The sequence below is a fragment of the Lonchura striata genome, chromosome 6 (assembly GCF_046129695.1).
Source record: "Lonchura striata isolate bLonStr1 chromosome 6, bLonStr1.mat, whole genome shotgun sequence".
Taxonomy (NCBI): domain Eukaryota; kingdom Metazoa; phylum Chordata; class Aves; order Passeriformes; family Estrildidae; genus Lonchura; species Lonchura striata.
Genome location: NC_134608.1, coordinates 16725363 through 16739087, shown reverse-complemented (window position 1 = coordinate 16739087; position 13725 = coordinate 16725363). Strand labels below are relative to the sequence as shown.

The 13725-nt window shown below is 35.0% G+C and overlaps 1 protein-coding gene across 1 annotated transcript in view; it reads left to right on the top strand.

Moving 5' to 3' along the window:
* Positions 1-13725, top strand: part of DGLUCY (D-glutamate cyclase) — a 51468-nt gene that overhangs the window by 15784 nt on the left and 21959 nt on the right. Inside the window, 7 exon segments of the mRNA XM_077783986.1 lie at positions 5013-5124; positions 7905-8020; positions 8022-8059; positions 8745-8943; positions 10607-10716; positions 10718-10740; positions 12140-12262. Of these exon segments, the coding sequence (XP_077640112.1) occupies positions 5022-5124; positions 7905-8020; positions 8022-8059; positions 8745-8943; positions 10607-10716; positions 10718-10740; positions 12140-12262 (712 nt within the window). The 5' untranslated portion in view covers positions 5013-5021.

The following is a 13725-nucleotide window of genomic DNA, read 5'->3' as shown; positions in this document are numbered from 1 at the left end:
CTCTGTTTTTGTTCTTAATATACTGCAAGAAACTAGGTGTTGTGTATCTTTTTTGCAAATAAACAAGTTTGCATCAAAGACATATTTATTCTATCAATTTCTTGTCCTGACGTAATCTGCAGGATCTCAAGTATAGGCTGGTTGCTTTAAGCAACATAGAACACTAATGGAATCTAATTTAAATTTATATTTGCAGCCCTCATTTAGAGGTGCATAAACTTCAAATACAAATACCCTATATTTCAAATGTCAAGTTAAATAATAATTTGCTGGATGAGCTATTGTCTGAAAATACACAACACACCCCCCTTTTGGAATGATACACAAAGATCTTCTGTGCTTTGAAATGATTCATAGCAGATAGGAAGAAAAAGGATCATTAATTGATTCTTCAAATAAAAGATCACAAACTGAGAGATCCTATTGGAAAATCAAATGGACTAAATTTTCAGAGAAGTTTGCTGACTGAATTTCAAATCAGCTTGATGATTAAACAGCAGGTTATTAGAAGTGCGTTTACGTTAACAAGCGTCTGTAACCATATTCATACTAGGGCAAGGCAAAGTACACAAAGTGTTTGTTATATTATAATTAGTTTAGATTACTTTCCATTATGTATTGGTAAAAGCAGTCCATGGGCTGGCTCATGTTTCAGGTTGCTCTGCTGTTCCTGTTTGTGCAGCAGTAGCTCTGGGTAAGGTATCTGCATGACAATATCTAAAAGCCCTGCCCAGCAGTTTTAAGTAGTGACCTTTGCACTTTTTTGGCTCATGATCCCATACATGCCACCACCCATTCTTATTATCAGACTTTAAACTGAAAATAGGACAAAAGTGATATGAGCAATGCAAGGCTGTATTTCGTAAGAGTCTTTGGGCTCCTTGCAAGCAATCTCTCTGGATTATGCTGCATTAAACCATATTCTTTTTAGTCTATCAGTGCCACTGGAGAAACAGACCTGTAATTCGTAACACCAGAAATTGGTGTTAACTACTTTGCAGTGTTCAAACCTGTTTATTACCCTTACCACCCATACTTTTTACAAGCTGTGTATTCTCATGTGTTCCATTTTTGAAACCCTAGAAATGCTATTTTTTTACTTCTATTCCATTAATTCATTTGATATATGTGAAGGCAAAGTAGTAACACTGACACTTCTGAAGAATGTTTTAATCCTTAGTGTTATTACATAATTTCTTGATTCGTTTTTATCTGGTGTGGTTTAGCACAGCAGTATGGACCCACCCACTGCATCTCAAAGTGTAATCTCTCTGACACTTAAATGACATTTTTCCATTTTCTTGGATAATGAATAATTTACAATGTGGGCCTGTAAAGAATCTATGTTCGTATTTAAATATCTGTGAAATTTACAGATTCACTTTTTCATTTTGAAAGCTCTAAGGTAATAGAAAATGTTTCACGTACTAGTTTCCTTCTTTTTCCATAAAGAGCTTTTGTTCTGCAGATTGCAAAAACACTTCATAAACTGTAGCTTGTAAGATATATTACTTTTTAAGGTGGTTGGTGGTTCCACTGTCAGAAATTAAAAATGAAATAGAAAAGGAATGCTTAAGATAAGCCTGCCTGTAAAAGGGATATCTGTATGTTCACATATGAGTATAGGTGCGGTCAGAGGAGTCTAAATCATATAAGTCTGGGAAAACATTTGTGAATTAATCATGTATTATGAGTTCTGATGTTAGACTATTTTGTCTCACACTAGAAACAGAAAAAGCTCATTTAAGATTAAAAATGGAAGTGTTAAAGTACAACTGAGTGATACATCAACTATATGAATTAAAAAGAGCCAATGAGAAGAGATAAGGCATCTAAACTCCCATATTGCCAGAGGGTGCAGTGAGACAAACCAAAGAAGCAAGTGCTACACAAAGGTCAGCCCAGCTTGGAGGTATGGAGATAGGGGTCTGAGCTCAGGGAGGAAAAGATACAGAGATAAAGGCACACTGTAGACAAAGAGGAAGAAAATACGGAATAGCCTGGAAGATGCAAAGTGGCTACTCTGTCCATCTTGCAAGTCATCTGAAACGCAGGGCAATCTCTTTTTAAAATCTTGTCTGGAACTACATTTTTCTTGCTTCATGGCTTCCTCTCAACATACTCTTTTTCCTTGCATGAGTTGTGGAGTTTGGAGGAACTAGAGCATATTCTTTACAATCAGTTACAAATATGAGGCTTAGAACCAGTCCTGTTCCAGTCATCTCAGCAAAGATCAGCACAACATTGCACTCAGTCACCTGTGCTCTGAGAACAGCATATAGAAATGGTTAATGACTTAGAGCTTCATATGGCAACCAGGGATCACAATTTCTAATAAAAAAATATTCACCCTCCGATCTGACTTTCTAGAAAATTATTATTATCTTGATAATGAGATATTTTGAAAACCATCTGGGCCAAATTAATCAGATAGTGGTAACTGCTTAATTCTACTGAAGTGGTGCTACACAAGTATTTAATGAACAAAGATGTCAACTAACAATTTTATGTTACTTATTAAAGACAGACCCAAGATCAGTTTAGAACTTTTACCAAAACTATACTGTACTTTTCCCAAACTGTACTTCCTTACTGCCAGTATGATGTAAAAAGAGGTTTCTTCTTTAATATTTATATGTGTCTTTGTAATATAATGTCATTTTAATACAATATTGTTTCTGAAAAATTGATTCATTATTCTGAACTACTGATCTGGCATAAACTAAACTGTCATCACTGCCTGATCACACAGCTTCCTACATCATCTTCATCTCTTTCCAGCTTTGAAGTTTCATCATCCTTGTCAAGATCTGGAAGTGCAGCTTAGTATGCGGTAGTGACCACAAATTAGTAGTGGGTAAATGCAATCTTAATGTCTCAGAGAGCAAAGTATTTTAATACTTATCCATTTAAGTTCACAAGCTATACACAAAATACATTGAACCTTCATGAAAACTCTAAAATGAAATGTGTTATTGTGCTTCTAATGTGGAAGCAGATGTTTAAGAAAACGTTCCTTAAGAACGAACTTGATGCTTCAGTGCTATGAAGCTTTATTACATTGGTTGTTGAAAGTCAGGAAGTCTGATGTGAGCAGCATGACTTAGAAGAAGGTCTTTTTTCAGACTGGATGCTTTAAGTATGAAATTTGTCATTATGCAGCCAGTCAATGACCTGATTTTCAAACACTATTTACACAGGATTCTATCTGGTCTGCTTTAGATGTTAATTTCATTAAGGATAACACACTGGAAAGCCAGATCTTAGAAGCTCCTTGGGGGGACACCACACAGGATCCCTTCAGGCACAACAGCTATCCAATAAGCTCTGTCAGCCTCTTCTCTTAAGGCATTTTTAACACCCTGCATCTTGTCTTGTGTCATGATCCAGCATACCCCCATGAGGTAACTGATACTGTCATTATCTGAAACTATCTCAGAACAAAGTAAAGGAATTAAGAATAGTGCATCTTTAATTGATACTTATAGGCCTGAATTAGTGATCAGCGACATCTCTATATCCAACTTCTTGTTATCTGTAAAGTGTGTGTTTGGAATTGTTCATGATTTTGTAATGAAGACTATTTTTGTACAGCATACTGAGTGATAATGTAAAAGCAGCAGAGAAGAGCTAGAAAGTAGTAAGTTGGAGTTCAGAAAAAAGACTGTTTTCTTTTGGCTGACAATGTTATATAAAGATTTCAGAATTAAGAATAGAGACAAAGTTTACTTTAAATTTCAGTGCACCCAACTTAACCTTTCAGAGCTTTGCAAACTCTGGGAAGCATTTTGGACAGACTAGGATAAAAGTATCTTTTCAGTCAAAACATATAACTGCTCTTCAAGTTAATTACAGAATGATTGCTCAGAGATATAAATTTTCACACTATTCTACTCCACTCTCTAATTGTGAGAGTAAAACTTTGTACTATCATAGTTACAGAACAAAAACTGTGGACCTTTAACAGAAAAGTTAACGTTTGCTAGAAGGGTATAACATCTCATTATATATTAATTTAGTAACAACTTTTAAAAAGAGCAGTACACCTTCTCTCATATTTATTACTTCATTTGAATGACATCAAGAATGGCTTGTTCTGAATTAAAGAAAGACTTGGAGGTTGGTAATTTAATTGGAGGATAATTCAGTTTCTTCACCTAGAAGTAACTAAGGTTAAAATCATATACAGCCAAATTATTATTTTAGCCACACTTAACTGTTACTTTTTCCTAATAGTGATATAATAAATCCTTTTTAGTTATTAGTAGTTCAGCTTGAGAGAAAAGCTTTGTGTGAGCTTCGTCTGGATTGCAGAAAAGTAACATTTATTTAAGTCTTCAAAAGAAGAAAAAGATTTATTGTAATTATAAAACTTATTTCTGTACCTACTCTAGATTTTGTGACAAGTGACTTAAACATCTCTATTTGTGCTTTCCCAGTGGAAGAATAGCCACGGGAATATTCAGTTCTGCATAATTAATATTTGAAACCATAATACATGTGAAATGTAATACACTTTCTGAATATAGTTCTCTCTTTACCACAAGGTTACCTTGCTATTTGCCTAAAAGTATTTTGATCAGAGAAGTAATATTATAGATTATACCCTGGTAGGTTAATCCACTTGTGCTTCTGCAATTTTAGAATTACAGTGAATTTTGGAAAAGAGAATACGGTAGAAAATTAATATTAATCAAGGAGGAAATGAGTGTTTCTTACATTGTAGAGCAACAAAATTTTTGTGGTCTATCCCAAATATTGAAGTGCATGTCTCCAGTTAATTTGTTGAGAGATCCAGTTTGCATTTAGTCATAGAATGTCAGTAAAATAACCCTTTAAATTTGAGCTCCCTTTTGAGCTACAACTTAGAATCTCCCAGTGATAATAACTTTGGTGGAACACAAGGAGGAAATGTAAGCTAAGTTCTCCAGAAAATCAGAATTTAAAATGGGGAGGGGGGAGAAAAAAAAAAGGCGTTTTGTGTTTGAATTTATAATTATCTGTCTGTTAAGGATGAAAGGATGCTTTTGACAGGAGGCTTGAAATCTCTCCTTCCCCATGTGCTAAGAAGAATAATTCGGTGCAACAGACTCAGTATTAGTAATACTTCTGTAATGGCAGAAGGTAAGTGAACCTAACAGCTCTCTGTGCAAAGTGATTCTATTTTATATTCATACCTATGTGGTTTTTGTTTGTAAAGGATTGGAGAAATATCAAAAGCACCAAAGTAAAACAGAAGAAAATGTTATGTTCTTCGGTGTTTTTGAAATCACATTGTAAGCACCTGACTCTGTTTTTTAAATCATAAAGATGTATCAGAGGAAATACACCATCCTACCTGAGTAATGTACATGGACTTTGTTTTCAGTGTTTGCAATGCATTCCTCAGCTTACAGTTGTTGTTGAGAAATGATGGATGTAGAAAACATTTGAAAAGTCTTTAACGAAATCTGGGTTTTCTTGCATATTATTATCACATTTGTAAGATGTTCTTTACTATGTTCTTCACAGAGACCTGGCTTTACTTAGCACATCAGATATGCTTTGGGGAAGAATTAGAGACAAATTGTTACAGGCGTGGTTTTCTGCTTAATTTGTTGCAGAAGGTGAAGATTACTGGATCAGCAAGGCTGGGAATTATAAAGGGGAGGGAAAAATTAGTTTTATACTCAGATAACGGAATACATTCTGGAAAATTGATTTCTGTCTTGCCTTTCATAGCTGGACTTTTACAGAAACAGAAGTCTGTCATTGTTCTGATTAACTTTAAAAAATAATGTAAACAAAAATACCATGATCAACTAAGTTGTGTGTACAATAGTAGCACTACTATAAAATATAATAAAAGTCATTTTTAGAACTGTAGTGAGTCTTAAGATTGTGGTTTTCTTTTCTATCAGTTTCTAAGTTGAAAAATACTAATGGAAGACATTTTATAATGTTAATAATTTGGGGTTTGCCCAGCCAAATTTTTAAGTGAATTTATTGCTGCAGTAGTTTTGAATGTACTGGTTCTAACGTTTTTAGAAATATTGTTGACATACAAAACAAGTTCATGAGCAAATAGTTTCATTATACAAAAAGAACCATTGTAACAAATTCTCTTATGCTGTTGTTATCCAATTCTTTCTTACTGTCCTCATTGTCATTCACCATAGAATTTAAAAGCTCTTTCTAAACTTCTCTGAACTTGGACATGAATGTGTTGAATTACTGCCTGGGTTGGTCAACACATCCAGCTCCACTACCATTGCTTGTGAATACATCCATAATGATGGCTCCATAATGCAAGTGAATCCATCAGGGTTGTATACAAAATAAGGATAGCTATCAGGAGGAGCAATAAAGTTCTCAAAGTGTTGTAATGAGGCTTCCTGAGTTTATCGAGTATTTTCGTGAAGATTCAGCCTGTCATCTGTAACTAGTATGTGAAATTCAGTGCTGTCAGTTGAATGCCCTGACTAAACCCATAATTTTAAGAACTTATTAATATAACCAGCAAAGCCGAAAGTGCCTGTGGATTTCTCGTGGATGGCAGGGAATGAAATTGAGGGGTAACCAAACTTAATGTTTTATTCAGTGGATAATGTAATATGTTTATTTAGCAAAAATATTTTTCTGTATTTAGCAAGAATCTCGTTCTGTATTTAGTAACTTTTGCTAGTAATAAAATGAATTTTTGTGCTGACTACTCCCAAGAGAGCAGTTTGTGGACAAATTCAGTATGCAAATACATGCTTACCTCAGCCTTTGCTTTGCATTTTTCCATCAGGAATAGAATTCTCTTTGGATTTCTTTGTTAGCTTTAGTCAAGAGTAAGATTTGGCTCATTTTCTACAGCCTTTGAAGGCAGCTCATTGATTTCAACTAAATTATTGCCTCCTTGATGACAGACTACTGCAGAAAGTGAGTGCTTCTGTGCAGCCTCCTACTCGCCTGCCTGATATCAGACAGTAATAACTCTTCAAGAGAGAATCGGTACAGAATTTAGAGATTGTTAATTGCTGGGTTTATACACCCCAGACCAGTTGTACTCCAAATTTCCTCCCATTATTTTAATAGTTGATATTTCTGTGCAGGAAAGTTTAAATGGCATTGGTATTAACTACTACTGTTAAGAAAATATAAATTTTCGCTTGGTGGGACTTTTCTTCAGCGGTACTCATTGCAAAAATGTTAATGTCTTTAGAAGCTATTTCATAGTAGCAGTTAAGAACCTTTTTAATCAAAGCTGTTTGCAAGTGAAGAAAGTGTAGCAGTTCTGTTTTAGTTTGGTTTTTTTTAATTAGAAATTAAATTAGAATTTTAATTAGAAATTACTGAGATTCAGTGGACAGTCAAGAGTTTATTCCTGAGCTGTAATCATTTGTGTTTAATTGCAGCCCACATTTAAATTCCCTAGCCTAGAAATTTTAAAGAATGTGCTACTAACATCATGATACCAGGAGTTTACTTTTGCATTGATTTATATCTTGGTGTGGTGAAAAATAATTGTGAAAATGTGGTGTGTGATAGCTTTTCATTGACTCTGAGTTAACATCTGCAAATAAAGCATATTCCTACAGAAGACTAATGTCCCCAGTTAGAAAAGAAATCATGTTTATATATAAATTAAGAGAAATGTTTCTTAATTATGGTGTCTTCATATTCTGCTACTACTCATGTCTGCTAATTTGTTTTAGCTGTGAATGACTTCACATATAGAGTAGGCCTAGCTATGGTTCTTAAAGCATTTCAAGAAGTTTGATCTAATTACAGAGTTCTGAATCAAAAATTTCCTTCAGGTAATTCTTACAAACCATCTAAAGAAATTCATACAGAAAAGTTATTGTACAGAAAAGTTATTGTTTCACAAACAAAAAGCTGAATTAATAACCAACCATTCCTACCTTCCACAATTTAAGGCTATAAACAGGCCAACGTTGTGATTTTGCACAAGTCCCTGGCTGATGACTTTGAGAAGTTCTGCCATGCAAATGATGGACCCCTGCCACTGCTGTACAAAAGTCAACCAGGTGAACTGGAAATGTCCTTCCCTGAGTAGTGATTCTGATATCAGGTAACTACAGACCAACTCTGCTGGCCAATATTCTGAAGTGAATGCTGGTGGTGATTAGGAGAATTTGAGGAAAAAGCCTGATTACACTGCTGAGGATTTTGAACAATGTTCTTTTCTTGGAGTTATACCTTTGAGTGAAAACCATGTATAACAGCCTGATTATCTTGTTCTTGAGCCATATGTTATGATAATTGTCAGTATTGCAAGTATTTCTCTAATCCAAAGGTGAAATTTTGTGTATTTTTAAATATTTTGCAGTCTGAGCCCACAGAATTCAATAATAGGGTTTTATATTTGTTTTATTTACTAGAAACATGGCCATGGTGTCTGTACAATACTTGTAGAATCTTTGAAATTTGAAACATACACTCCTATGGTAAACACTAAAAACAAGGTTTAAACCAGCTCCCTAATTTTTTAAAGCTTGCAAAAAGATATGCATATGGGGCCTTTACCTATAAAACCCAAAAATCTCAAACTCTAACATTCTGTCTGCCAGCTTGGTTTTGTGCAGAATAAGATGTTCTGGGGGTTTTGTCTGTGTTTGTTTCATTATTAGTCAGAAAGAACAAAATGGATAAAGCAGGCTATATTGTGTGGTTTCATACTGGGTTTATGTCAATTCAACCAATTCATCTTGTTTTTAAAAAAAAAGTGACAAAGCTGTGATAACTTATTTCACTAGGACTGACTGCCAGCAGTATAGAAAATATGAGCATGGAGCTTGTACTGGGTCACTGAAAAGCCTTAAGGAGTATTCTGAACAACTCAAGGACATGGTGACTTTTTATTTAGGCTGCAGCTTCTCTTTTGAAAAAGCAGTCCAAAAAGCTGGCATTCCTATCAGAAACGTTGAGCAAAAATGTAATGTAAGCATGTACAAAGTAAGTATATGCACACACACGTAATCTTTGTTGTAATTTTGCCTGTGAGTTTTGCCCATATTCAGATTAGGTGCATATACGTTGTTCAAATCAGAACTTTTTTCTTCTACCTACACAGCAACTTAAGGCATGTGCTAGTGCTGAGCAAATGAAAATATAGGGCAACATATTCCCAGCCTCAGTTCAGTGTAAGGCCAATCTGCTTTTTTATTCCTTTTTTTTTGTGACAAAGCTTTCCCTGTTTCCTGTAGCAGCCATTTCATGTGGATTCTTTTCTGGTTTTCCCTCTGTTTCACCCAGTGACCAAGTACTGTTCTGACCATGTCTTTACATGTGTCCTGCTCTCCTTACCAGCTCATGTTTGCAGTTGGAGTATTCCTTTTATAAACCATGACAATAGTGGTTTTTTCTGCATGACAGCCACATTCTGGAGTTTTCCTGTAGACAGTAGAGCCTTTAAACTGCAAATCCAGACCTCTGGGCCAGAAGATGTTCCCAAAGTCTTGAGGTACCTACCATAGCACTGAAAATTAAGACTGTGCCCAAAAAGTTTGTGGTGTACATTTTAATGGTAAAAGAAGTCTTAGAATAATTCTGGCTCCAGTAAATAAGCCCCTTAATACTAAGAACATTCAGGTATTCATCTGCATGCCTTTTTCATTTAGTTCAGATACTGAGCTAGTGTAGAAAGGTTAGTGTTGTTTTCAGTGTTATCATTACACAATCTATGCTATGCTCCTGGTCAAAATGACGGTGCAAGTGTATCTCATGGGTGAGTCCTTCTACCAAGCTTAAAGAAAACAAAATACAACTATGTATCTGCTTCTAGAATTTCAGAATTAGGAAAATTTTATCGTTTATAGCACATTAGTGCTGTGAAGAACTGCACAGTGTGTTTCTTCAGTGACAGGTGTGATTATTATTATCATTATAAAGGCTTTAAATGAACATTTTCTCGACAGCTCTAGCTCTCTGGATGTCTTGTTTATGTTCAACTGCAACTCAGATATGTGACATTTTTTCCTAAAAAGCTGACCTGCTTTCTTTCTTAATAGAGAAGGTGCCTCAGCCTCCCAGTTGGTCAGGATGACGAATTCCATAGAGCTTTTGTAGAGGCATGAGATATTTGTATTTGTATTTGTATTTGTATTTGTATTTGTATTTGTATTTGTATTTGTATTTGTATTTGTATGGAACTGTCATGCAGCTTCTGTACAAGAGGGTATTGCCATCAGCAGTTGCTGCCCCTGCCATGTTACCAGGCACTGTATTCAACTACAGAGGGTAGAGTCAGTGTAAGTAGATTTGTAGGTGTGCCATAATTTTCTATTAGCTTTTTCACCTTCTGTGGAGGGAACACACCATTGTTTTCAGACAATATTCAGTATACTGAGCTCATCTTTCTGTGTGCACCAAAACAAGGAATGCATTAAGCTGAAAACTGTAGTGATCTCACTTCAGAGTGCTGGAGCTAAATGATGGAATCTTAAAGGAAAATATACAGGATCCCAAGATTTTTTTTTTTCAAAATAATTTACAATGAGTGTTAGAATGCAGCCTTTCTAAATTCAAGTGCAGCATAAAGATTTAGATTTATTTATTCTGACATTTTAGAAGTATTGTTCAATATTCCTGCTAACACTGGATTCTTTTGAACTGCCAGACATCTGTGCCTTGCTACAGCATTTCTATGTTTTACTGCAACTTAGTAGTCACAATGAGACCTATTCCTGAAAGCAAGTTGGGAGCAGCTGTGCTAGCAACGGCAGAATTAACCAATTCACATAGGTGACCCTGGTCAGTGCTTTTCATTTCTCATTCTGCATACACCTGGCTGTGTATACAAGTGAAGGGGGAAAGCATGGGAAGTGGTAGGACTGAAATGCCTGCACCACTTAATCTGTTTTAATCCTTTCTAATATTCACAAACCCGAATATAAAAGGAAAAAGGAAGAAAGAAGAAAAAAATTAAAATGGTTTTATGTGAGCTGAACATGCAGCTTTCTTAGATAAAAGATAGTTGTCGGATATAGATAAGTTATCTGGCAGGGGTGGTTTTGGTAAAAAGTGTAATTACAAGTTTCTGAAATGTGTGCAGTTTCATTTGTATGTGAATACTTTCTTGCTGTCAGAGATTCCAGTGACAGGATAGCAATGACTGACAGCATGGGGAGAAGTATGTATGGAGGCATTTTGTGTCTTAGTGGTTGAATGTAAAAGTAAATACTGCATTATTTTAAAAAATACTGAAATAGCATACAATGAGCACAACACTTAAGTCAAAATGAATAGAAATATGACAAGTTTTTTTTTTTAATCTAGTTTGAACAAAAATGAAAAAAATAAGAGAGAAGGACCTGTAATATGAAGATAGATTGCAATAATTTCCCCCCTGCTGTCAGAAGTTTGGTTATCATGGGCTACATACACAGCAGGATCACACTGCAGGGCATGGAAGGAGATGTCATTGGTTAACACAACAGTCCAGTAATGTACTTGAGTAACATATCTGAGTACTTAAGCCTGACAAACTAGTAATAAGTCATTACAAAAGAGTAAATTAACATATATACAGATTATATAAACTAATTTCATAAAAGAGAGTGGTATATTAAAGCATCTGAAGAATTTAAAACCAAGGGAAGATAGCAAGTGCTTAGAATGACCCAGATTATTGCAAGTAGGTGTTAGAATAAAGCAAAAGACAATTTAATGAAAGTCAGCTGAAAGTGAAATGTATTTATCTAAGACAGAGAGGAAAAGAGAGATTGATCCTTTCTCTAGCTAAAGAATATAGGAAATTACCACAGTAGAAAATGTGTTCTAGAAAGAACTCATTTTGCATTGCAAACATTTATTCTTGTTTGCCAGTGCTATGAATAGAATTCTTCTGTTGATCCAGAAGATTTATATTATCTTGGAAACTCAGCATAGATGTCTAAACTGCATTTTGTTGCAGAAATAAGGTAAATACATTTTTACTGGTGTTACTGAGTAGAAAAAAGGGGAAATCAAGTCAATTCAGGCTCTGAGAATGTGCACTCAAAGGCAAACTAAATGTTCCACTTTAGGGGAACTTGAACTTTTGAACTCTTAACTCGGTGTCATTGAATGATGTTTGGGGTCCACTCCCCCAGCTTTGCAGTATTACTGCTTAATTAGAATCACTCATTATTTCATTTTTGATCAATTCCAGGTCTGTTGGGAATACAAGATCTTTCTAAACCAGACTATGGAGATCCAGTTCACCTTAACCCTGGTGACATTCCAGTGTTTTGGGCCTGTGGAGTAACAGGAATAGAAGCAATTATCAACTGCCGTATGTGCTGCTTAGAGTCTCTTTTTAAATTGTCCCTTGATCTCTTTTCTCTCTCTCTCTGTTTTATTTTACTTTTTAAAAAAGGATACTGAATTGGCTGATTAGCAGGCTTGATTTTTGGGGAAGATAAAAAATACCCCAAACAACAAATAGCCTTTGGCAGGAGAGTTTGTGTTGTGAAATACAGGTCTGCTTTAAAGAAAATTCTTACTGAAATTTCACCACTTTTATGTGTTTTTAATGTTTAAGTGTACAGCTCTGGCAATATCAAAACATCTTTTTTAGCATTATAAAAAAAAAAAAAGAGAGCTTTAAAGGCATTAATTTTTAAGCTTCTTTCTTTTAAAATATTATTTTGTACTACATTGAAGTAAAGCAATAGTAAAGAAAAAAAAATAATTAATAAAAAGAGAGAAGCCAGAAATCTTTCCAAAATGTTGTCAAGAGCTAGCAAATTGATTGACATGGAAAAGTGTCATATGGAGAATGTTGAGCTTTTAGTTTTCTCCAAAATTAAGTAAATGTGACACACTTTACATAAGTGAAACTTTTTCTTCTGTACAGTTTTTATGCACTGTGTGCAGTCATTTATGCACGTATGAGCACAAAAGGAAAGAAAATGCAACAAAACTATAATAACAGTATTATATACTTCTCTAAGTCACTAGTGAGGAATGAAATACTCTATTTTCATTCTTACTGAAAAAGAAGCTTAAAAATAATAGGCAATATATTTGGGAGAACTCTGGGAGGTCATCTGCTTTGTCCTTCTCTCCTTACAGGATCCTTGTGGTTTCTTACAGATGTTTATCTGAACTTCTCTCAATACCTGCTCTAATATGTTCAGCTCTAGGAAGAGTTCTTACAATCTCTTTTTTCCAGTCCCAAATCCATGCTGAAAATCCTATTATTTCCTGGGTTCTTCAGCAAAACTGTTCATCTTCCTCACACATCCTTGTTGTAGGGAAAAGAGAAAAAAATTGCCAATGTCTCTCAAATCTGTTGCACAAGTGGCTGTCTATCCTGCCCTTGCCTGGAACAGACTTTCACTTTTGTTTATTTCTCCATTTTCTATATTTAAAGCAGTTGTTATTAGCACATTCCAGGAAATTTTTGGATAGTTTTTATTTTGTTGTGCTACATTCTCAGCTGGGACATTTAAAATCTGTCACACCACCAGTACCCATGCTTTAGATGAATCTGCTAGCTGGTTACAAAAAACCTGTCTGCTCACAGGGTTTGGTGAGGTATTGTAAACCTCAAAAACCATGTTCCCCAGGTGCTTTAAACTGCTAGCCATAGAGTCCAAACAGTTGTAGCTCAAACGAAGCACATGTGTACTTAGTAGAAAAACATCTCCACTTTCACCCTCCTAACAAAGGAAGTTTTGCTTGTTTATGTATACCAGTTATGTACCAATTTTGCCAAATCAAGTATTACCTAGATTCAGACTTTTGGAATCA